The sequence below is a fragment of the Pimephales promelas genome, chromosome 24 (genome assembly GCF_988280905.1).
Source record: "Pimephales promelas chromosome 24, fPimPro1.hap1.1, whole genome shotgun sequence".
Lineage (NCBI taxonomy): Eukaryota > Metazoa > Chordata > Actinopteri > Cypriniformes > Leuciscidae > Pimephales > Pimephales promelas.
In genome coordinates, this window is record NC_142792.1 from 29,157,895 (window position 1) to 29,182,605 (window position 24,711).

The 24,711-nt window shown below is 43.3% G+C and overlaps 1 protein-coding gene across 4 annotated transcripts in view; it reads left to right on the plus strand.

Annotated features, from left to right (window-relative positions):
• usp15 (ubiquitin specific peptidase 15) overlaps positions 1 to 18,657 on the plus strand; it is a 34,275-nt gene extending 15,618 nt beyond the window's left edge. For 2 of the 4 annotated variants that reach the window (XM_039675158.2, XM_039675160.2), the window contains 15 exons: positions 4,172 to 4,304; positions 4,401 to 4,574; positions 6,107 to 6,265; positions 7,104 to 7,328; positions 7,721 to 7,804; positions 7,883 to 7,977; positions 8,057 to 8,239; positions 8,867 to 8,979; positions 13,289 to 13,549; positions 13,629 to 13,699; positions 13,775 to 13,890; positions 15,399 to 15,548; positions 15,641 to 15,744; positions 17,698 to 17,786; positions 17,882 to 18,657. In XM_039675158.2, the coding sequence (XP_039531092.2) occupies positions 4,172 to 4,304; positions 4,401 to 4,574; positions 6,107 to 6,265; positions 7,104 to 7,328; positions 7,721 to 7,804; positions 7,883 to 7,977; positions 8,057 to 8,239; positions 8,867 to 8,979; positions 13,289 to 13,549; positions 13,629 to 13,699; positions 13,775 to 13,890; positions 15,399 to 15,548; positions 15,641 to 15,744; positions 17,698 to 17,786; positions 17,882 to 18,037 (2,113 nt within the window). In that variant the 3' untranslated portion in view covers positions 18,038 to 18,657. Of the gene's footprint in view, positions 1 to 4,171; positions 4,305 to 4,400; positions 4,575 to 6,106; positions 6,266 to 7,103; positions 7,329 to 7,720; positions 7,805 to 7,882; positions 7,978 to 8,056; positions 8,240 to 8,866; positions 8,980 to 13,288; positions 13,550 to 13,628; positions 13,700 to 13,774; positions 13,891 to 15,398; positions 15,549 to 15,640; positions 15,745 to 17,697; positions 17,787 to 17,881 lie in introns of those variants that run through there. The other 2 variants (XM_039675159.2, XR_016149892.1) reach the window with 2 other exon arrangements.
• The last annotated feature ends 6,054 nt before the right edge of the window (positions 18,658 to 24,711 follow it).

Consider the following 24,711-nt stretch of genomic DNA (forward strand, 5'->3'; position numbering starts at 1 on the left):
CTTGATCAAACAGTATCATGTAATTTTATGTTTAAGATAGATATAGATAAATAAATATGTAAATATTTAGACATTTTTTTTACATTGATCTTACCTAAATGGTAATGTAATGTTTTGTTTATTTTTGTTTTAAGAGTTTATGTATGGAAGCTTGATTTCAATCTTTGAATTAAATTGAAAAAAGTAGCACAAATAAATAAATAGAATAAAGACACAAATTAAGAGACATTTTGGGGTAGTTTTTTGGGTATGTCAGAAATACTACAGAAACTGAATAAAGTAATCCAATGTAAAATAACACTGGATAGTCTTTTTAGTCCATACAAAGGCTATTAATTCTGATTGCTTACAATTAATACTATATTCTGTTGTTATGACAACAGAATTAATGACTGACACAAATGGCTGCGTTCACTTTAAGAACTAGTGCGTGAATCCATTACTGTTTCATTAACTTTGTCACACGCGTTTAATGCTAATTTAAGACATTACCGACTGTCTTTAGGAGGTTACTCACCAAGACCAGAGTTTTGACATAATGTCGCGTGTTTTAACTGTTAAAGTGATATAATCCAGGGATAAAACTTTTGTTTCTGGCGAGCTGTTTGTGAGGCAGATTTAGGCTGTAACGTTACTGTGCACGCAGTGAAAGACATCTCTGAGAGTGCGCGAGCACGGGATAGTTTAACATTGCTTGTAAAACTCAAAAAGACGTGAAAATGATAAACGTTAGTTACGATCATAGGTTACGATGCAATGCTGGCCCGATTGTTAAGTGAATATTCCGTCGTGTCCCGACTCCTAAACGCGTGTGTGTATCGACTGCAGCGCTTGCCTAGTGCAGAGAGACGAGAAGATGCAGCACCGCGTCCGCGAGCCCTTTATATGGAAAAAATCGATTCCCGCCGTTGAGAATCGATTTTGAATCGAACACATTTTAAAAAACGATGAATCGAAAAATCGATTTTTTTTGCCCAGCCCTACTGTATTGTAGATTTCATAGTTGATGTTGTGATGGCGAGACTCCAGTGCAGTGTTGGGACGTCCTGGCCTGGGCAGTGTGCCAGTGGTCTGAATCTTTGTCGAGTATTATTTTAAATGGCTAGGAAATGCTTTAAATCAGGGGTTTTCAAATTGGGTGAATGTAAGCCTTCCCTAGAGTAGCATATGCCTAACCACAATTCAACAAAACAAGCTTAAAGGGATGCACATCAAAACGAAAATTCTGTCATCATATACTCACCCTCAAGTTGTTTCAAACATGAATGTCTTTCTTCTGCTCAACACAAAGGAATATATTTTGAAGAATGTCAGTAACCAAACAGATTGACTTACTAAAAAATACTATGGAAGTCAATGGTTCCAGTTAACTGTTTGGTTACTGACATTCTTAATAATAATCATTCTTCAAAATATATTCCTTTGTGTTCAGCAGAAGAAAGAAATTCATACAGGTTTGAAACAAGCCTATATGATGACAGAATTTTCATTTTGAAGTGAACTATCCCTTTAACGTGTAATCGGTGCCAAAGCTACCGACGACGACACCTGACGGCTGAAAAAGCGTCTCGAACAAAATCAGCACAACGGACAGCTCTACCTGATCAATGAACGACAGCGCTGTTCGTTCACGGAACATTTAACAGTCAACTGCATTGAAGGCATGTTATCAGATCGAACAGATTCACATATTTTTTTTTAACGATATAAAACCTTTTTAAACAAAGGTTTAAACAAACAAAATGCGCCATTCACATCATCACGTCTACAAGAGTGGCAAAGCAAAAAAAAAAAACCCTCTATGGCCCAACCAATTTATGCATTCAAGACAACAAGTTGTAAGTGAGCTTCAATTTAATCGTCCATATTAGTGGGAACAATGAGAGGCCGCGCTTTTGATGCGCAGAGGATATTTTCCCACCGGTTAATCGATGTGTGACAATACCGGTAATACCGGTGTCACCGGCGGAGGCTTTTAAATCGCTAATTTAAAGGTAAACGTAAAATGCGTGCGTTTTCACGGGCATCAATGGGCATTCATAATGGTGCGGTAGTACTAGTGCGGGAAAGAACTGTTTTGTTATTGTGCCTTAATATGCGCTAGTTTGAAAATGAAACTTTCACTTTTAAATTAGCGTCAAATCATCCTTCGCTTGGAGTTTGATTGACAGACATGTGATCTGACCAATCAAAATCCACCATTTTTGTCCGACAAGGCAGTCAGGAGAGTTAGTAGATTAACGTCGGTGGAACTTGGCTTTATCAGGCAATCTGTCACGACACATTAAAGAGCCACAAAACGGTAGGCCTTTAATTTTCTTTGACTGACCAAATTTGAAAGTTGAGACTTTGTTTCATATTAAATATTACCTGCACGATCCTGTCTGTCGACGCGTTGAGGTGTCCACTATTTATCACTGCTTGAGAACGATCCGAAATCGCCCCCTAAACCCCTACGTTAGTCCACTAATACTGTTCACTTGAAGGAGTGAATGAAAAGGAGTAAATAAAAACGAGTGAGCGAATTCGGACAGCTGTTGCTGACAGAGACGCGATCTGACATTCGTCCCATTTTCTCACATTTTTTTGGATAAAAGCGTCTTCGAATCTAGCCTAAATGTAGACTAATAATAATAATAATAATGACAATTATTATTGGCATTTATAAATGAGTTCACTTAAGACGGTAATAGGCATGTGTATCATAAAATAATTTATTAATGTTTTAATAAAGTTTTTTTTTTATATCACTTAACATTTTACTGTTTATGAAATGTTTTTGTTTTAGGCTTTCTTTATAGGCCTATGTGAAGTTAAATATCTAAGCCTTGTATATAAAGAAAATAAAAAAAGTTTGTGAATATCGTTTCACCAGTCTAAAAACGAATAAAGAAAGCATGTTTTTCGTAATTTAATTACGAGTTAAAAAAGGGAAAAGAAATGGACGCAAAAGTACACCGTCAGACAGTGTCAATCAATTTATTGGAGATTGAGAAAACGGCCAACCGTCACCATAGATGTAAAGAAAACAAAGTTGCTTGTCAGATTTTCCTAACAAACAACCTTTTTATTTTTAATAAGCCCCAAAAAACGCAACCCGTGCTGTTTTAAAGTCGCGTATTATAAACTGCTTCGCGCCTCCCCTGTCGCTCTTTGGCGCCCCCCAGGGGAGCCGTGCCTCACCTATTGAAAACCGCTGCTTTAAATCCTGTAATCATAAGCTTTTACAACCCTCCTTCTGGTCGCGATGCTCCGATCTAGATTTTTGTCCCAATCATCCAAGCTTTATACAGTCCCTCCAGAAAAACGCCATAATGCGATCGCTGAATTCAATGCATAATCAGCCAAAGTCCGCATATTCATTTTTTTTGATTTCCGTGAAAAATATGCGGGCATCGCCTGCGTCGGGGGAAAGCTGCTCGAACACACCCGAGTTATGGCATTTGGGACCATGTTAGTCTTTCTATCAGAAGTTCAAAAACCCTCTCCAAACTAGTGTTTTATTGAACATAAGAACAAGTTACATGTGTAAATCTTGAAACTTTTAGTTGTATTTGTTTTAAAGACTATTTAAGACTATTTCTGTCCCAATCCCATGTTTACAGTGAGTGTTGCTGCAGTAACTCCATGGGTAACGCTGCTGGTGTGTGGACTGAAAGCCTGTAGCTGGCTCATTCATGGCACAGTGCTTCTCCTGGTTTGCACGCCAGCGCTGTTTGATCCGATATCTATAGTTTATAACAGAACTCTGAATGTTTCTGAATCCGAATGTTTCCACTGGATCTCACAGTGATGTTATTACTTGTGGCGAATTCAATGTATTTCTTCCCTGGATCTCCAGCGCTGTGTTGTGACGGTGTCTCGTGATGGAGATGGGCTCGCGACTGGCGCTGTCTGTCATTGGTCCAAACTCATAAACGGTCCGTGAAGCACACACGAGTAGTGCACAAACTTCAGCTGGTGCGCGTGTTTCTAAGGCTAGACCCATGGTGTGGAGTTGATGTCAGTTGTTAGATCTGTCGGGGTCGGTGAATGAACAGTGATATCCGGAGAGCATGTGCTTTACGCTGCTCTCCCTGCATGACCCTGATCATCTGCTTTCACTGCTGCCGTAACCCTGTCGGGCTTCTCACTCGCGCGTGTGTGTGTGTGTGTGTGTGTGCGCCCGCAGCATGAAGAGCAGCTACGGCCTGTACAGCAGCACTAGCTACGAGCCCTCGGATCAGGGCCGGCGCGCGGAGAAACCCGGCCTCAGCGGCCTCTCCAACCTGGGAAACACTTGCTTCATGAACTCGGCCACACAGGTGACCTCCAGGAACACAAGCTTCCCTCCCCATAATCCCTGATCCAACGCAGGGAGAGATGAGCTCAGTCTGTGTGTCTGTGTGTGTGTGTCGTAGTGTCTGAGTAACGTCCCTCCTCTGACCGAGTACTTCCTGAAGGACAAGCACCAGGAGGAGCTGAACGAGGACAATCCTCTGGGAATGAAGGGCGAGATCGCCAAGGCCTACGCCGAGCTCATCAAGCAGCTGTGGTCGGGGAAACAGAGCTGCGTCACGCCAAGACCCTTCAAGGTAACGGCCAGGACCAGACAGAGCATCATCCATCTGACTCAGTGGCTGCGTTTACATGCAACCAGAGAATCCGCTAGTAACGGCATTGACGGCTCAATCGCACTGAAAAACCTTCACGTAATCGAACCGATATCCCCGTGAAACTTCGATAGGAGTGGAAGGGTTTATTCCTTTTCTAATCCGATCGAGAAACACTTGATTGGATTGAAAACCGAAACAAAGGACTGCGCAGGTGCAGGTGTACGTAGAAAAGCGTAATAACGTAGAAAAGCGTAATAACGTAGAAATAGCGTAATGACATATAAAAGCGTAATGACGTAGAAATAGCTTTATGACGTAGAAATAGCGTACTGGCGTAGAAATAGCGTAATGAAGTAGAAATAATGTAATGACGTAGAAAAGCGCAATGGCGTAGAAATAGCGTAATGATGTAGATATAACGTACTGGCGTAGAAATAATGTAGTGATATAGAAATAGCGAACTAGCATAGAAATAGCGTAATGATGTAGAAATAACGTAATGACGTAGAAATAGCATACTGGCGTAGAAATAGCGTACTGGCATAGAAATAGCATAATGATTTAGAAATAACAATGATGTAGAAATAACGTAATGATGTATAAAATAGCATAAAGGCATAAAAATAACGCAATGACGTAGAAATAATGTAATGATGTAGAAATAGCGTAATGATGTAGAAATAACGCAATGACGTACAAATAACGGAATGACATAGAAATAGTGTAATGGTGTAAAAAGACCGTAATGAAGAAATAATGTAATGATGTAGAAATAATGTAATGATGTAGAAATAATGTAATGATGTAGAAATAGCGTAATGACGTAGAAATAGCGTAATGGCGTACAAATAGCGTAAAACAGAAATGGATAAAATTAAGTCTGCTGTTTAAAGCGAATGAAGAACCAGTGTATGAGAATAGTTATGCGCAGACATCTGGAAATCTGTATGTTCATGCAGTGAGAAAATGTCAAACAATATGAAGTTTGTGACGTATAAACACACACATCGACCCGATCACATGTAAACGCTCAGATTGATCAATCGGCACGAGATCAGTCCGACTGAAACACGAGCTGTGTGTGTGTGTGTGTGTGTGTGTGTGTGTGTGTGTGTGTGAACCATCTCCGCTGTGTTTGAGTTCTTCCTGCTACACAGATATTGAACTCAATCAACACTGAACTGAACAATGACACTGTTGTCTTTTTAGAAATCGTTCAGTTTTAGTTTGCAGCGGTGATTGTGTTCTTTCCCCGATCCTGACGCGCGCTGACGTGACTGTGCAGAGACTGAGACCTGTGCTTTTAGTAGCCGAGAAATCATCGGCGAATTGTGTATTTCAGCCGTTCTCATGTTTCCACCACTCTTCCTGACGGCCACTGTTGCTCTGTTGAAGGCTGAAGCACATGTGGTTAGGCTGAAGTGTGTGTGTGTTTAGACTCTGGTCACCGGTTCGGCTGTTGTTGAACAGTGTGTGTGTGTGTGTGTGTGTGTGTGTGTGTGTGTGTTTAGACTCTGGTGGGCCGGTTCGCGCCTCAGTTCTCGGGGTATCAGCAGCAGGACTCGCACGAGCTGCTGGCCTTCCTCCTCGACGGGCTTCACGAGGACCTGAACCGCATCCGCAAGAAGCCCTACATCCAGCTGAAGGACACCGACACACGCCCCGACCAGGTCCATCACACACACACACACACACACACACACCACTACATCCAGCTGAAGGACACCGACACACGCCCCGACCAGGTCCATTACACACACACACACACACACACACCACTACATCCAGCTGAAGGACACCGACACACGCCCCGACCAGGTCCATCACACACACACACACACACACACACACACACCACTACATCCAGCTGAAGGACACCGACACACGCCCCGACCAGGTCCATTACACACACACACACACACACACACCACTACATCCAGCTGAAGGACACCGACACACACCCCGTGATTTGTATATGTACATTTCTTAAATAAATTAGACAGTCTCCTCTGATAACAGATCACTCTAAACTGTCATGCATTTTCTGTAAATCTGCTTTGAAATGATGAGTATTGAGAAAAGCGCTGTACAAATAAAAATACACAAAGTCCTGAAGTGTGACAGTCTAACTTTAAAGAGACCTTTTCTCGGACACAAATAGTGTCATAATGATTAAAAAAAATTCACAGTTTTAACTTGATCCTTGATCATTGTTTTGCAGTCGATTCTTACAGTCGTTTTCATTTAGTTTGTGGAGTTTATAACGGTCAAATGCTAATCGTAATCATCCTGTGGTCTAAAAACATTTTTAATTGGTGTGTAAAATTAATTTGTCTGAAAAGTAGTGAAATCACAAAGAGAAACAGTTTTTCCTCCACTCAGCTAGGTCTCAGTTTGAACCTGAAGGTTTGATGTTGAAACCTCCCCGCCTCACGTACCTCATATGAGCGATACGCGTGTGTGTGTGTGAGACGGCTGACGGTGTGTGTGTGACTCGATCTCCTGCAGGTGGTTGCAGAGGAGGCCTGGGAGAACCACATCAAGAGGAACGACTCCATCATCGTGGACATCTTCCACGGCCTGTTCAAGTCCACGCTGGTGTGTCCCGTGTGCGCCAAGGTCTCGGTGACCTTCGACCCCTTCTGCTACCTGACGCTGCCCTTGCCCATGAAGAAGGAGCGCACGCTGGAGGTGTATCTGGTGTGGCTCGACGCCCTGGCCAAACCCACGCAGGTACCGTCCGTCCGCACCGATCGTGTGTTGCGCTGAAACGTGAGGAGATATGAATCATTAACTGTGGTAAAACGTCTCTTTTACTTTAGTTTTCATCAACGTATATCCCTTCAGAGAAAAGCAATCACGGAAATCATGCCTAGAGCACCTTCTAGTGGTCATTACATTAAACACAAAGGAAGAACCCTACATGAGATATACTTAACAACTTTAGCTACACAAGTTTAACAGAAATGATTCTCATAAGAGTGTTTTCCAACAATGATGTAATGAAACAGTGATAATTTAAGTTTGAAGGCGCTAATAAAGTAATACAATTTTGCCAAAAGAACGACTTTTATTTTAATTAAGAGTGAACCGTGTTACAGGTGTGGCTGTTGTTTTGGTTTCAGTACAAGTTGACGGTGCCTAAGGTGGGCCACATCTCGGACCTGTGCGCGTCGCTCTCGGCTCTGTCGGGCGTCCCGGCTCAGAAGGTAACCGTGGGCATGGAGAGGCTAACCTCTCGCCTGATCAACTTCCCAGCATTCACTGTGTTTCCTCTGCCCGTCCAGATGATCGTCACGGACATATACAACCACAGGTTTCACCGGATCTTCGCCAGCAACGAGAACCTGAGCAGCATCATGGAGCGGGACGACATCTATGTGTGAGCTCCTGTGGTAACTGAGGCGGGTGAGAGGTCAGTGCGTGTTTCTGATCGCTGCGTCTCTGTCCGTGTGGAGCAGGTTCGAGCTGGCCGGCAGCCAGGACACCGATCACGTGGTGATTCCTGTTCATCTGCGGGAGAAGTACAAGCAGTCGGGCTTCAACCACACCAGCACGCCGCTCTTTGGCCAGCCGTTCCTGCTCAGCGTCCCGCACACCATCAGCGAGGACAAGCTGTACAACCTGCTCCTGCTGCGCCTCTGGTGTGTAGTGGCTTCACGCTGGGCTGGGTTTCCCCACACTTACGCCGTTCTTAAGCTGTTCCTCACCGTTAATACGCATTTCCCCAAAGTTTCCCTAAGCTACGCCATTCTTAAGCAGTACCTTATCGTTACTATGTGATTCTACGCATGTGCCCTACGCTACGCTGTTCTTAATTTGTACCATATCATCAGTACTTGTTTCCCCAAACCTTCCCTATGCTACACTGTTCTTAAGCTGTACCTTAAGCTGTTCCTGATTGTTATTACGTTTTTCCCCAAACCTTCCCTGCACTCCGCTGTTCTTAAGCTGTACCTTATCATTAATACACGTTTCCCCATACAGTCCCTATGCTACGCCGTTCTTAAGTTGTAACTTATCGTTAATAGGTGTTTCCCCACATCTTCCCTATGCTATGCCGTTCTTAAGCTGCACCCCTAGAAATGGTGGACCTTTAGTTGTTATTATACCTTTAGAGTCTTCGTAGCGCGGTAAGGGTCAATGTTATGGGGAAATCCAGCCCAAAACACACACAGATGTGTAGAAAACAGAGCCTCTCATCTAATGTTTAGTTGATGGGAATGTTTATTTGTTACTACTAGTTGAGAGTTCGTCTGGTGTCGTTTCAGTCGTTACGTTCGGCCGGCCGCTGAGGACGAGGAGAGTGAGGAGAAGCTCTCGCCCAAACATCACTCCATCAATGGCAATGCCACCAATGGTATACTGGAGGAGGGGTGGCCTTGTAAGCATGTGTTTGACCGCATCTCTTCTTACACATGTCAGTGTTGGCATTCACTAACAACAATGCATCCTGTGCTGCCGCATGCTGACATGTTCACCTCATCCTTCCCTCGGGACATTTTGACCTGGAATTGTTTAACCAATTGTTTAACAAAAATGTAGATAGAAAAAATATTATCAAAATGAAATAAAATAAGCTTTCTGGACACAAAAAATCGGTATAAATGTATGTCTTGAGGGAAGGATTTGTCCCAGAAAGCAAGGAAAGGATGAGAGTTAAAAGGTCTGAGGCACTTAAGCGTGAGGGAAGGATGAGGGTTAAGAGGTCTGAGGCACTGAAGAGCGAGGGAAGGATGAGGGTTAAGAGGTCTGAGGCACTGAAGCGTGAGGGAAGGATGAGGGTTAAGAGGTCTGAGGTACTGAAGAGCGAGGGAAGGATGAGGGTTAAGAGGTCTGAGGCACTGAAGAGCGAGGGAAGGATGAGGGTTAAGAGGTCTGAGGCACTGAAGAGCGAGGGAAGGATGAGGTTTAAGAGGTCTGAGGCACTGAAGAGCGAGGGAAGGATGAGGGTTAAGAGGTCTGAGGCACTGAAGCTCGAGGGAAGGATGAGGGTTAAGAGGTCTGAGGCACTGAAGCGTGAGGGAAGGATGAGGGTTAAGAGGTCTGAGGCACTGAAGAGCGAGGGAAGGATGAGGGTTAAGAGGTCTGAGGCACTGAAGAGCGAGGGAAGGATGAGGTTTAAGAGGTCTGAGGCACTGAAAAGCGAGGTAAGGATGAGGGTTAAGAGGTCTGAGGCACTGAAGAGCGAGGGAAGGATGAGGTTTAAGAGGTCTGAGGCACTGAAGAGCGAGGTAAGGATGAGGGTTAAGAGGTCTGAGGCACTGAAGAGTGAGGGAAGGATGAGGGTTAAGAGGTCTGAGGCACTGAAGAGTGAGGGAAGGATGAGGGTTAAGAGGTCTGAGGCACTGAAGCTCGAGGGAAGGATGAGGGTTAAGAGGTCTGAGGCACTGAAGCGTGAGGGAAGGATGAGGGTTAAGAGGTCTGAGGCACTGAAGAGCGAGGGAAGGATGAGGGTTAAGAGGTCTGAGGCACTGAAGAGCGAGGGAAGGATGAGGTTTAAGAGGTCTGAGGCACTGAAGAGCGAGGTAAGGATGAGGGTTAAGAGGTCTGAGGCACTGAAGCGTGAGGTAAGGATGAGGGTTAAGAGGTCTGAGGCACTGAAGAGCGAGGGAAGGATGAGGGTTAAGAGGTCTGAGGCACTGAAGAGCGAGGGAAGGATGAGGTTTAAGAGGTCTGAGGCACTGAAGAGCGAGGTAAGGATGAGGGTTAAGAGGTCTGAGGCACTGAAGAGTGAGGGAAGGATGAGGGTTAAGAGGTCTGAGGCACTGAAGCGTGAGGTAAGGATGAGGGTTAAGAGGTCTGAGGCACTGAAGAGCGAGGGAAGGATGAGGTTTAAGAGGTCTGAGGCACTGAAGAGCGAGGGAAGGATGAGGGTTAAGAGGTCTGAGGCACTGAAGCGTGAGGGAAGGATGAGGGTTAAGAGGTCTGAGGCACTGAAGAGCGAGGGAAGGATGAGGGTTAAGAGGTCTGAGGCACTGAAGAGCGAGGGAAGGATGAGGGTTAAGAGGTCTGAGGCACTGAAGCGTGAGGGAAGGATGAGGGTTAAGAGGTCTGAGGCACTGAAGAGTGAGGGAAGGATGAGGGTTAAGAGGTCTGAGGCACTGAAGAGCGAGGGAAGGATGAGGGTTAAGAGGTCTGAGGTACTGAAGCTCGAGGGAAGGATGAGGGTTAAGAGGTCTGAGGTACTGAAAAGTGAGGGAAGGATGAGGGTTAAGAGGTCTGAGGTACTGAAAAGTGAGGGAAGGATGAGGGTTAAGAGGTCTGAGGTACTGAAGAGCGAGGGAAGGATGAGGGTTAAGAGGTCTGAGGTACTGAAGCTCGAGGGAAGGATGAGGGTTAAGAGGTCTGAGGCACTGAAGAGCGAGGGAAGGATGAGGGTTAAGAGGTCTGAGGCACTGAAGCTCGAGGGAAGGATGAGGGTTAAGAGGTCTGAGGTACTGAAAAGTGAGGGAAGGATGAGGGTTAAGAGGTCTGAGGCACTGAAGTGTGAGGGAAGGATGAGGGTTAAGAGGTCCGAGGCACTGAAGAGTGAGGGAAGGATGAGGGTTAAGAGGTCCGAGGCACTGAAGAGTGAGGGAAGGATGAGGGTTAAGAGGTCCGAGGCACTGAAGAGTGAGGGAAGGATGAGGGTTAAGAGGTCCGAGGTACTGAAGAGTGAGGGAAGGATGAGGGTTAAGAGGTCTGAGGCACTGAAGTGTGAGGGAAGGATGAGGGTTAAGAGGTCCGAGGCACTGAAGAGTGAGGGAAGGATGAGGGTTAAGAGGTCTGAGGCACTGAAGCGTGAGGGAAGGATGAGGGTTAAGAGGTCTGAGGCACTGAAGCGTGAGGGAAGGATGAGGGTTAAGAGGTCTGAGGCACTGAAGAGCGAGGGAAGGATGAGGGTTAAGAGGTCTGAGGCACTGAAGAGCGAGGGAAGGATGAGGGTTAAGAGGTCTGAGGCACTGAAGCGTGAGGGAAGGATGAGGGTTAAGAGGTCTGAGGCACTGAAGCTCGAGGGAAGGATGAGGGTTAAGAGGTCTGAGGTACTGAAGCGTGAGGGAAGGATGAGGGTTAAGAGGTCTGAGGCACTGAAGAGCGAGGGAAGGATGAGGGTTAAGAGGTCTGAGGCACTGAAGAGCGAGGGAAGGATGAGGGTTAAGAGGTCTGAGGCACTGAAGCGTGAGGGAAGGATGAGGGTTAAGAGGTCTGAGGCACTGAAGCTCGAGGGAAGGATGAGGGTTAAGAGGTCTGAGGCACTGAAGAGCGAGGGAAGGATGAGGGTTAAGAGGTCTGAGGTACTGAAGAGCGAGGGAAGGATGAGGGTTAAGAGGTCTGAGGCACTGAAGAGCGAGGGAAGGATGAGGGTTAAGAGGTCTGAGGCACTGAAGAGTGAGGGAAGGATGAGGGTTAAGAGGTCTGAGGTACTGAAGAGTGAGGGAAGGATGAGGGTTAAGAGGTCTGAGGCACTGAAGAGCGAGGGAAGGATGAGGGTTAAGAGGTCTGAGGCACTGAAGAGCGAGGGAAGGATGAGGGTTAAGAGGTCTGAGGCACTGAAGCGTGAGGGAAGGATGAGGGTTAAGAGGTCTGAGGCACTGAAGCTCGAGGGAAGGATGAGGGTTAAGAGGTCTGAGGTACTGAAGCTCGAGGGAAGGATGAGGGTTAAGAGGTCTGAGGTACTGAAGAGCGAGGGAAGGATGAGGGTTAAGAGGTCTGAGGCACTGAAGAGCGAGGGAAGGATGAGGGTTAAGAGGTCTGAGGCACTGAAGAGCGAGGGAAGGATGAGGGTTAAGAGGTCTGAGGCACTGAAGCGTGAGGGAAGGATGAGGGTTAAGAGGTCTGAGGCACTGAAGAGCGAGGGAAGGATGAGGGTTAAGAGGTCTGAGGCACTGAAGAGCGAGGGAAGGATGAGGGTTAAGAGGTCTGAGGCACTGAAGCGTGAGGGAAGGATGAGGGTTAAGAGGTCTGAGGCACTGAAGCTCGAGGGAAGGATGAGGGTTAAGAGGTCTGAGGTACTGAAGCTCGAGGGAAGGATGAGGGTTAAGAGGTCTGAGGCACTGAAGAGCGAGGGAAGGATGAGGGTTAAGAGGTCTGAGGCACTGAAGAGTGAGGGAAGGATGAGGGTTAAGAGGTCTGAGGCACTGAAGAGCGAGGGAAGGATGAGGGTTAAGAGGTCTGAGGCACTGAAGAGTGAGGGAAGGATGAGGGTTAAGAGGTCTGAGGCACTGAAGCGTGAGGTAAGGATGAGGGTTAAGAGGTCTGAGGCACTGAAGAGCGAGGGAAGGATGAGGGTTAAGAGGTCTGAGGTACTGAAGAGCGAGGGAAGGATGAGGGTTAAGAGGTCTGAGGTACTGAAGAGCAAGGTAAGGATGAGGGTTAAGAGGTCTGAGGTACTGAAGAGCGAGGGAAGGATGAGGGTTAAGAGGTCTGAGGCACTGAAGCTCGAGGGAAGGATGAGGGTTAAGAGGTCTGAGGCACTGAAGCGTGAGGGAAGGATGAGGGTTAAGAGGTCTGAGGCACTGAAGCGTGAGGGAAGGATGAGGGTTAAGAGGTCTGAGGTACTGAAGCTCGAGGGAAGGATGAGGGTTAAGAGGTCTGAGGTACTGAAGAGTGAGGGAAGGATGAGGGTTAAGAGGTCTGAGGCACTGAAGTGTGAGGGAAGGATGAGGGTTAAGAGGTCTGAGGCACTGAAGCATGGCTCGTCTGTCTCACAGGTGAGATGGAAACGGACGAGCCGGACGACGAGTCCAGCCAGGATCTTCCCTCGGAGAACGACAACAGCAGCCCGTCGGAGGACTCGCTAGGCGGCGGAGACCACGAGCTGGAGAACTCCACCAACGCCACGACAGTCAACGGCCAGAAGAAGCGCCTCTTCACATTCCAGTTCAACAACATGGGGAAGACTGACTCCAACTTCATCAGGGCAGGCGAGCCACGGCAGATCCACTTCGATGAGGACCACACGAGACTCAGCGGTGAGATCTGCTAACGTGTGTTTCCAGAGATCACTGGTGTTTAAAGTGTCATCTGACTCGTTTCCTTGTTTTCCTGCAGATAGATGCTATCTCTCCTTGGACTGGGAGCCGGAAACGAAGAGGAAATACTTCAACGAGTCGGTGGCTGAGGTAAATCTCTCCCGCTTCCCGTCGGGAGTCGTTCGTGTGGTGAGATTTGAGATGCCTTGACTGTTTCCTCCACAGGACTTCGATAAGCACGAGAGTATGGAGTACAAGCCCCAGAAGAAGAGCTTCTTCAAGCTGAAGGATTGCATTGAGCTCTTCACCACCAAAGAGAAGCTGGGAGCCGCAGACCCGTGGTGAGGCCGAACGTTAGTTCTAGGGAAGGGCCTTAGGGCCATGGTTCTTTTAGGAAAATCACGATTCTTTTCATGTTGGTTTTACTATTTTGCAAGTGAGGCATTACAGCTGTGTGGTCAGCGCTACAACACTTCGACTCCGCTCTACCATATTCATAATTTTGTCAATAGTTTAATCTTTCTCAAAAATAAAAACTTTTGAAATGTTAATTAAGTAAGGGTTAATGGTGTCCATTGTTTAGGTATTAGTGGACGACGGCAAGGAGTGAACCTTCCGACGCGCAGTGAAGTCACCTCGAGGGCATTAACCCACTTAGACCACGGTCACTGGCCAAATAACACATTTTTAAAACATTAGTGTTTATTTTGATTAGTTTCACAATCAAAATCTAAAGTTTTTACAAACAATAACTTAGTTTCCCTGGTTACAAATGACGGTTTATTTAGCAACCGGAGATATTTATAGTCCGCTCTGCTCGGAGAACCCTTCACTCACGAGCCAGAAAGCCATGTAAGTTAGGCTCATCTAGGAATGGGCGTTACACTTTCGGTTTTCAACCTATAATTAAAACACACAGGTAGGCGTAATATAACGGCTAACTAGATGTTTGTTTTTAAGAGTTAATTGTGAGCGGATACTTTGGCTGCCTGTTGCTATGGTTACTCACAGCTGATGTAGCCAGCGTATTTATTTATTAATGTCGATTTAGAGCCATGGTGGACGCATTGAGGTAATTTTAAAACAGATGCAGATCATTAAAGGACTAGTTCACTTCAGAATCAAAGTTTCCTGATAGTTTACTACCCCCCTACACGTCATCCAAGACGTCTTTCTTTCTTCAGTGGAAAAGAAATGAAGGTTTTTGAGGAAAACACCATATAGTGACTTCAGTGGTCCAACGGGTCGAGTATTATAGTCTCGACAAGATCCCAGTCGAGGAATAAGAGTCTGATCTAGGCAAACCAGTGGCCATTTTATAACAAAATAAACATTTATATACTTTTATCCACAAATGGTCCTCTTGCTCTAGCTGTGATGCGACACACATTATGTAATCAATGAGTTCACATGTTTAAAGTATCCCCACTGGTGTAGTGTATTGTCAAGTACAGGGCTTCAGACTTTTGAACATTTGAGGCACACAAGCTGAAAATTTAGGGGCACACCTTAAATCAACCTAATAATTCAAAAGCAGAACGATTAAACAAAACATATATGGTAGTGGAAATGGCAGCCGCCCACTGGTTACAATGATCCTGAACCGTTCAAAACGAATACATGTGTCGTTCCAGCTAGGGTATGCAGCATTAGTTCACACACTTGAGATGCTTTCTGTGTGTACAGTTTAATGGTGAGTCTTCAAATACTGACAGAACATGATACGGGCCGATATCTGAGACTCAATGCGAGATCCAGTGGGATTGAGATGTTTGAGGAGCCTCTGGTGCTCAGACTCTAGCTGTGACCGACTGTCCCGTGTGTGTGTGTGTGTGTGTGTGTGTGTCAGGTACTGCCCCACCTGTAAGCAGCACCAGCAGGCCACGAAGAAGCTGGACCTGTGGAGTGTCCCGCCGGTGCTGGTGGTCCATCTCAAGCGCTTCTCCTACAGCCGCTACATGAGGGACAAGCTGGACTCGCTGGTGGACTTCCCTCTGCGGTACGTCAGCGACAGCTCAGTGTGACAGAGGCGCGTATGTGTGTGTGTGTCACAGTCGTGTGTGTGAACGGTCTCGCTCTGTTGACCCTCAGTGATCTGGACATGTCCCAGTTCCTCATCAACCCCAACGCCGGGCCCTGCCGCTACAACCTCATCGCCGTCTCTAACCACTACGGAGGCATGGGGGGAGGACACTGTGAGTATCTGGAGTACCAGTCGCTGTTACTGGTGGGGCATAGGTTAGGGTTAGTAGAGTACAAGTAGAGTCTTAGTAGAGTGTTAGTAGACTGATAGTAGAGTGTTAGGAGAGTGATAGTAAACTAATAGTAGAGTGATAGTAGACTGATAGTAGAGGGATAGTAAACTGATAGTAGAGTGTTAGTAGACTGATAGTAGAGGGATAGTAAACTGATAGTAGACTGATAGTAGAGTGTTAGTAGACTGTTAGTAGAGTGTTAGGAGAGTGATAGTAAACTAATAGTAGAGTGATAGTAGACTGATAGTAGAGGGATAGTAAACTGATAGTAGAGTGTTAGTAGACTGTTAGTAGACTGATAGTAGAGTGTTAGTAGACTGATAGTAGAGTGATAGTAAACTAATAGTAGAGTGTTAGTAGACTGATAGTAGACTAATAGTAGAGTGATAGTAGACTGTTAGTAGACTATTAGTAGAGTAATAGTAGAGTGTTAGTAGAGTGTTAGTAGACTGATAGTAGAGTGATAGTAGACTAATAGTAGAGTGTTAGTAGACTGATAGTAGACTGATAGTAGAGTGTTAATAGACTGATGGTAGAGTGTTAGTAGACTAATAGTAGAGTGTTAGTAGAGTGTTAGTAGACTGATAGTAGACTGATTAACACAGTCTCATCCTAAAAAGTCATATAACTGACGTTTTGGGACGTATTTTGACCATACGTCAATATCCGCCTTTTTAGGGCCCCCTTAAACGTCGGTAGATGGCGATCCCGGGCCGTCATACAACTGACGCTTTACCTTTAACGTCAGTTAGGTGACGGGTTAGGTTTAGGTCTGGGGTAGAGTTAGGATCCCATAACCTCATCTACCGACGTTTAAGGGGGCCCTAAAAAGGCGAATATTGACGTATGGTCAAAAGACGTCCCAAAACGTCAGTTATATGACGTCTTGGGATGAGACCGGGTTGGACTGATAGTAGAGTGTTAGTAGACTGATGGTAGAGTGATAGTAGACTAATAGTAGAGTGTTAGTAGACTGATAGTAGACTGATAGTAGACTGATAGTAGAGTGTTAGTAGACTGATGGTAGAGTGTTAGTAGACTAATAGTAGAGTGTTAGTAGAGTGTTAGTAGACTGATAGTAGACTGATAGTAGAGTGTTAGTAGACTGATGGTAGAGTGATAGTAGACTAATAGTAGAGTGTTAGTAGACTGATAGTAGACTAATAGTAGAGTGTTAGTAGACTGATAGTAGAGTGTTAGTAGACTGATAGTAGAGTGATAGTAGAGTGTTAGTAGACTGATAGTAGAGTGTTAGTAGAGTGTTAGTAGACTGATAGTAGAGTGTTAGTAGACTGATAGTAGAGTGTTAGTAGACTGATGGTAGAGTGATAGTAGACTAATAGTAGAGTGTTAGTAGACTGATAGTAGACTGATAGTAGAGTGTTAGTATACTGATAGTAGACTGATAGTAGAGTGATAGTAGACTGATAGTAGAGTGTTAGTAGACTGATAGTAGAGTGATAGTAGACTGATAGTAGAGTGTTAGTAGACTGATAGTAGAGTGTTAGTATACTGATAGTAGAGTGTTAGTATACTGATAGTAGAGTGTTAGTAGACTGATGGTAGAGTGATAGTAGACTGATAGTAGAGTGTTAGTAGACTGATAGTAGAGTGATAGTAGACTGATAGTAGAGTGTTAGTAGACTGATAGTAGAGTGTTAGTATACTGATAGTAGAGTGTTAGTATACTGATAGTAGAGTGTTAGTAGACTGATGGTAGAGTGATAGTAGACTGATAGTAGAGTGTTAGTAGACTGATAGTAGAGTGTTAGTAGACTGATAGTAGAGTGTTAGTAGACTAATAGTAGAGTGTTAGTAGAGTGTCTGAACACAGATGATGTGAGCATTGGCAGCAGAAACTGAACGGTTGAGTGTACCTGGTTTGCCTGTCAGACACTGCGTACGCCGAGAACAAGGACGACCAGAAGTGGTACAACTTCGACGACAGCAGCGTGTCGGCCATCAGCGAGGACCAGATCGTGGTGAGCAGCTCCACGCGTCACTGACTCTCCTGCGTTCCTTCAGCATCACTCGCCCAGTCAGATGAGTGACGCTCTCTCTCTCTCTCTCTCTGCAGTCCAAAGCAGCGTACGTGCTCTTCTACCAGCGGCAGGACACGGTGCGGGGCACGGGCTACTTCTCCCTGGACCGGCAGACTCCCGACCAGACCACCGAGACCGAGGAGGAGGAGGAGGATCCGAACAGCAACCAGCAGCCGGAGAACACCCGCTGAGCCCGGCCCACCCCAGCTGCAGAAGAGCTGGACCCTGCCTGTAGTGTTCGCATGAGTCCACGGCTGAGCGGTTTACACGTACGCTTGTTTTATCCTGTAGATAACGCTGGTGAACGAGGGATCCCAGGCTTCTCCGAGAGGGAAGTTTGCTGTTCCTGATTTTCTTTCACCTCAGCCTTAACCGCACTCTCCGACTGTTGCCTTTTCTTTGCACACGTGTGTCACTGGTTTGAGCTCCTGACACGCGTGTGCACTCGCCCGCCCGCTCTCTCTCTCCGGAGGATCCCGGCCGTCGCCTTCGGTCTCGATCGCGACGGCAAACACAGGCTCTCATCTCTCTCAGCGGGAACTGGCTGACGGACGGACGGGCTTTATAAATACTGTACATAAGAGTTCACTCCGTGAGTGCGCTTTTAATAAATCTATTTATTTATACGGACGGAGGCGGAGTATGCGCTGAATGTGGCTTGGATCCGTTCACAGGATGCTGAATCATCTGTGGGTTTTGTAAACTGAACATGTCCTTGCATGATACGGGGACTCTCGAGTGCCCTCTGGTTTACATTTGACATGTGCATGTGTCTTTATATACTGACTTCAATAAATCTGGGTGGAGTCTTGTTGAGTCGTGATTTCTTGAGTCTGAGCTCATGCTCAAGCGTGATCATAAGCACTTCCTGTTAGCATGTTCATTTATAGAGCTGGGAATAATGTAGTGGACGGAGACGTTAGCAGTGCTGGTAGATCATCATCTGTACACACACACACACATCTGTAGAAGTACAAACACGAGTACGAATTGTTAAAAAACTTCTGAACATGTTGAATATGCGCAATGGTGAAATTGGTTTAGATAAAGGTTTGAGTGACTAATCAAAGTTTAAGCTGATAAAAATAGATGTATTTAATGTTATCCATGTTCACAGGTTACAGTCATTCTGTGAGCAGATTCCAGTGGTTCAGCTAATCTCACGTCTCTTATTTCTCTTATTCTGGCTAATCTTGCATCAGAATCTGCTTTTGCCCATAATTGCACGAGTGGTCCATATGCAAGACCAGGGACATGCACAATGCATCTGGACTTTGGTTTTGTCCCATGACGTCCCCTATGCCTGCAGTCCTGGCCCACTGACTCATGTCTTGACTCAGACATAACTGAGAAGTTCAGCTAAAAAAAAGGTTCTTCAGGGGTTCTTTGCAGTGGTCATGCTGCAATATAGCACCACTAAGCCCAGTTTGGTTCTTCAGCAGTTCTTCAGTGGTTCTCTGGGTAGGTTAACATGCTCTATGGCACCTCTTATGGTTCTACATAGCACCATATGACAAAGATAAGTGCTTCCCCTATGATTACAAGCCAATGAACCACTTTTAGTGCTATTTAGCACCATTTTTTTAGAGTGTATGTTAAAGAAACCAACTACATAACCGACTAGATTATCTATGATGAGATATTTATGAGATATGTGTATATGTGTGTGTGTGTGAATAAGCTACTGGACATCTAAAATTTCCCTTTGGTATGAATAAAGTAGGTTATATATCTATTAATCTATCACGTTGATTCAATGTCAGTTTGCTGTCTGGGCAACTTCCAGTTCCGGAGTCTGGTGCTTTTTTGCCATCCCAGACACAGCAAACTGACATTGAATCACGTGGAAATATGACATCGAAACAACGTTGATCTGACATTGTTTTGCTCATCGAATTAACGTTGAACCAACGTCAGACGCGTCATTCTTTGCGTTGTTTCAACGTTATGAAAGCAAACCAATTTTGGTTCAACGTTAATTCGATAAGCAAAATCAACGTTGTTTCAATGTCATGAGAGACGTCGTTACCACGTTGATTCAATGTCAGTTTGCTGTCTGGGATGTGTTTTAGATTGTGTCATCCCTACATCGCTAAACTAAATCGAAAAAAAAAAAACATTCATCAAATGTGATCTGATCTGATGGTTAGCCCTTTGACTCCTGTCTACATCTGCTTTCAAAGATGCATATTTCTCAGGCCTGTGAGGTTAGCAACACGCCGAGTTTCATTCATGACACCAAAGTCCAGTCCTGTCGCTTCCGTCATGATCATCTATTGTTTACTATATACTTCTTATTTATTAAAATCAGGCAATTGGTTGATGAAGCAGTGATTACAATTAAGATTAATGAAAAACGAATAATTCACTTTAAAGAAAGGTTTGTTTGTGGTTTCTCTTTAAGATCTCGGTGAAAGTGTTAAAGTCGCTTTCAGAACGGTCGTGTCCGTGAATATAAAACGCATGTGTAGACTGATGCTTTTCTAAAGTCTGGACCACTGATCTACATAATTTATCATTCTAGACCAGAGTGCTAGCATTCTATGTAAACAAATACTTCAACAGGAAGTAGAAACCCAGATACCAAACTGACATTGAATCAACGTGGAAATATGACATCGAAACAACGTTGATCTGACATTGTTTTGAACCAACGTCAGACGCGTCATTCTTTCAAAACTAACGGAAAATCAACTTGAAATCAACGCGTTGTTTCAACGTTATGAAAGCAAACCAATTTTCGATTTTCATTTAGCTTTGAAGAATGCCGCGTCTGACGTTGGTTCAACGTTAATTCGATGAGCAAAATCAATGTTGTTTCAATGTCATGAGAGACGTCGTTTCCACGTTGATTCAATGTCAGTTTGCTTTCTGGGAAACCGTTTAGTCGGTTGAACCCGCTGTGAATCATGGGAAATAGAACGGGAAAAAATGTGATCTGCGTGTGTAGGATTGTGTGTGAGTATAAGCTCCGCATATCTTCTAAGAAGCATATTTAGTTACTACTGTACTTGTTCTGACAGTCGTATTAGGCTACTCAAAAGAGTTTGAGTTCTGATTTTATGTTTATTTCACATTTCTCATGTTTTTCTTTGAATGTTCGGGGGCTACGTGACTTAAACAAGCGAAAGCTTTATTCTTGTTTTGTAAATCCATAAAAAGGGACATTTATTTTTTGCAAGAGACGCATTCTTGTGTAAACGATGAAAAATTCTGGCGTTCTATTTCTTTCTGTCATAACTCAAGTTCATCAGGTGGGGTCGCTATATTGCTTAATAGTGGATTTCAAGGCTTTCTTCAGGGATTGGAAGGTGGGTTATCTCAGTTGTTCACTTGGACAGCAATTTTTTTTATAATGATTAACATATATGGGTTCAATAGTTCTGCAAACAACAAAACTTTAGTCATTCATATAAATAATTTAAAACTTAAATATCCCTCTGCTTTTATTTTATTTGGTGGCGATTTCAACGAGGCACCAGATTTAGTTGCTGATAGATTCCCGCTTAGACATGCATCTAATAGCGTCAACCCCCTGATTGCAAATCTCTGTCAATGTCTGAACCTGATCGATGCACATAGATATTTACACCCCGATACACACATGTATACTTGGTTTAAGTCAGATTTTTCTCAAAAATCACCTATAGACCTGTGGCTTTTTTGGTATCAGCAGAAATTTCACCCTCACCTTTAACTGATCATGCAGTGATTGACATAACGTTATCGGATGATAAATCAAGCAAAGAAGAAAAATGAACCCTGGGTACTGGAAGTTAAATTGCTCCTTTTTACTCTCTGAATCATATTGTCAAGAGATTGAGAAAATCGCAGAGAGTGTTAAAGCTCAGGCTAATACCTCGGCTATTTCGAAACGGGAGCTATTTAAATATGAATGTAGGAGATTTTCGGTTAAATTTGGGAAAAATAGAATATCTGTTAAAAATAAGGAAATTGCAAACTTAATTAAAAAAATAAATGAAATTTTACAGAACCCTAACCTGAGTGAGAAGGATAAGGAATCTCTTCATACTTCACAAGCCTGTCTGGATGATCTCTTTCTAGAAAAAGCAAAGGGTGCTTTTATTAGATCGAGGTCAAAATGGCTTGAGTTTGGAGACAAAAATTCTGCCTACTTCTTCAACCTAGAGAAGAAACGCGGCAGTATTAAAAAAATCTCTTCTCTGTATATTAATAACACGTTATCTAATGATTCCTCTGTGGTTTCTTCCCATGTTTCTAAATTTTATCAAAATTCGTATACCTCCTCTTTTGACCCCAACGCTTCATCGTTGTTTTTTCAAAAGATTCAATCTGTTATTCCTAAAATTAACGACCAGAACAGGAAAAAATGTGAGGATCCTTTTAATATAGATGATCTTTATAATATAGTCAAAAGAATGCCTAACAATAAATCCCCGGCGCCAGATGGCTTACAAAAGTCTTTTGGGACTCTATTAAACATCTTCTTTACGATGCCCTTATTGAGTGTTCAATGAAAGGTGAATTGGCAGAATCTATGAAACAAGGTCTCATCTCTCTTATACCCAAACCTAATAAGGATAACAAATTTTTAGATAATTGGCGCCCGATCACCCTTTTGAACTCTGATTATAAGTTATTGGCTTCTATGAAAGCTTAAGCCTTGTTTGAACATAATTTCTGACTCTCAATCTGGTTTTCTAAAAGGTAGACATATCTCTAATAATTTTAGATTAATTATAGATATTCTTGATTATTCTGATTTTATAAACAAAGAGGCTTTAATTTTGTTTATCGACTTCTATAAAGCTTTCGATACAGTTGAGCACTCTTTTATTTTTGAAGCCCTCTCTAAGTTTGGTTTTGGTAGTTTTTTTATTAATATGATTCGTACTCTTTATAATGGTATTAACAGTTGTGTCTCCTTAGCTTCTGGCACTTCTCCCCGATTTTCAGTGGGTCGAGGCATTCGCCAGGGATGCCCCATATCTCATTTTCTATTTCTATTGGCTGCTGAGCTTCTAAGTTTGTATATAAAACACTCAAATATTGAGGGTATAAATATTGGAGAGAACACTTTAATAATTAGTCACTTGTCTCTTTCTTAAAAATGATTCACAAGTCTCTGGTGCCCTAAACATTTTTAATCTTTTCTCCAAAGCTTCTGCATTGGTGGTAAATCCTACGAAAAGTGGAATTTTGTATGTGCATGATTCAGATAAAGTTTCTGTTGATGGTATTAAAGTTAAACAGCAGGTAAAATACCTCGGGTCGATATTTGCAAATCAGGTTCAGAACGTCTTCACAACAATTTTCAACCAACTTAGATAAAATGTTGCTGGCTGCAGAGAGACTTATGGGAGAGTCCTGCTGTCTAAGGCTGAGGGCATATCTCGCCTAGTTTACCCTGCTCTTTCCCTATATGTTGATAAAAACACGATTAAATCTATTGATTCTCTGCTATTCCGTTTCATTTGGAAAAATAAAACAATGCATTCAAAGAAAATCTTTGATAAGAAGTTATAAGGAGGGTGGTCTTAACGCTTTAGATTTTCAAACTATTAACCAGACATTCAAAATTAACTGGATTAAGTATTGTATTTCTAACAATGATTTACCCTGGTTTTGGATCCCTAATTTAATCTTTAAAAAAATGTGGTGACCTTAAATTCTTATTATCTTGTAATTTTAAGTGTAGCAAATTACCTATTAAACTCTCAAATTTTCATAAACAAGCTCTTGAATCCTGGAAGATTGCTTTCAAACATAATTTCTCCCCGCACACGTGTATTATTTGGAATAATGAAAATGTACTGTGTGGTAACAAATCTCTTTTTTTTTTAAAGAATGGGTGGATCAAAATATTCTTTTTGTTTCTGATTTGTTTAGTGCTCAAGGAGACCTTCTTTCCTTTTATGATTTTATGTCCCTAAAAAGTGTTATGATTTCTGTAAGAGATCTTAATAAGGTGACTAAAAGCATTCCTGTAAGTGTAAGAACCTTGTTTAAAGCGCATTTAAGTTACAACCGTTGAACAACTTTATTCCTACACTTGCTTTCAATGGTGTTAATATATTAGATAAAAAATACAACAACTTCTTTATTAGGAATGCTCTTTCTTCAACTTCAAGAACTCTTCCTAAAGCTCGTTAAATGGAGTATCTAAAATAAAAGAACTCCAATTCAAAATTGTTCATAGATATTACCCTTGTAATCTATTCTTGAGCAAGTTTTCTGAGAATTTATCTTCTTTATCCTTTTGCAATATTGAAGAAGAATCTATTCTTCATTTATTTTATCAATGCCCATTTTCTAAATCTTTCTGGTCAGATGTTACCTTGTTAGTTTTTTACTGTTGCAAGAAATTGGTACAAATTTCTGATTCTATAATTTTTTATCAGATTTTTGTTCTAATGATGTTAATTTTAATTATACTGTATTTCTGCTGTGTCTTCTGGGCAAGTTTCATCTTCACAAAGCCAGAACCATTCAGTAAAAAAGGATTGTGTGTGAGTGTGTTTTGCTGAGCAACTGCTTCATCTACTGGTCATTCACGAGAATACAATCTGGCCTGTAAATCAGTTTCTGCTTCAATATGTTTGTTGTCCTGTAATGTTATGCTGGAGTTAAAAAAACCAAACAAACAAACATTTAAATGACATTACACTGTATCTGTTTAGTCCTCTTCTAGGTCTAAAACACTATAATGATGTGTGTAATAGTGGTGTTCAGTGGGTTCTAGCACCAGATCATCAAACTTTCACTGACATTGAGCTTACACACATTAACATGCAAAGCTAACACAATCCTAATGCGGTCACTTCACACAATTCACTAAATATTGAATTTCATATTTAGTATGGTGATATATTTTTTATTCAAA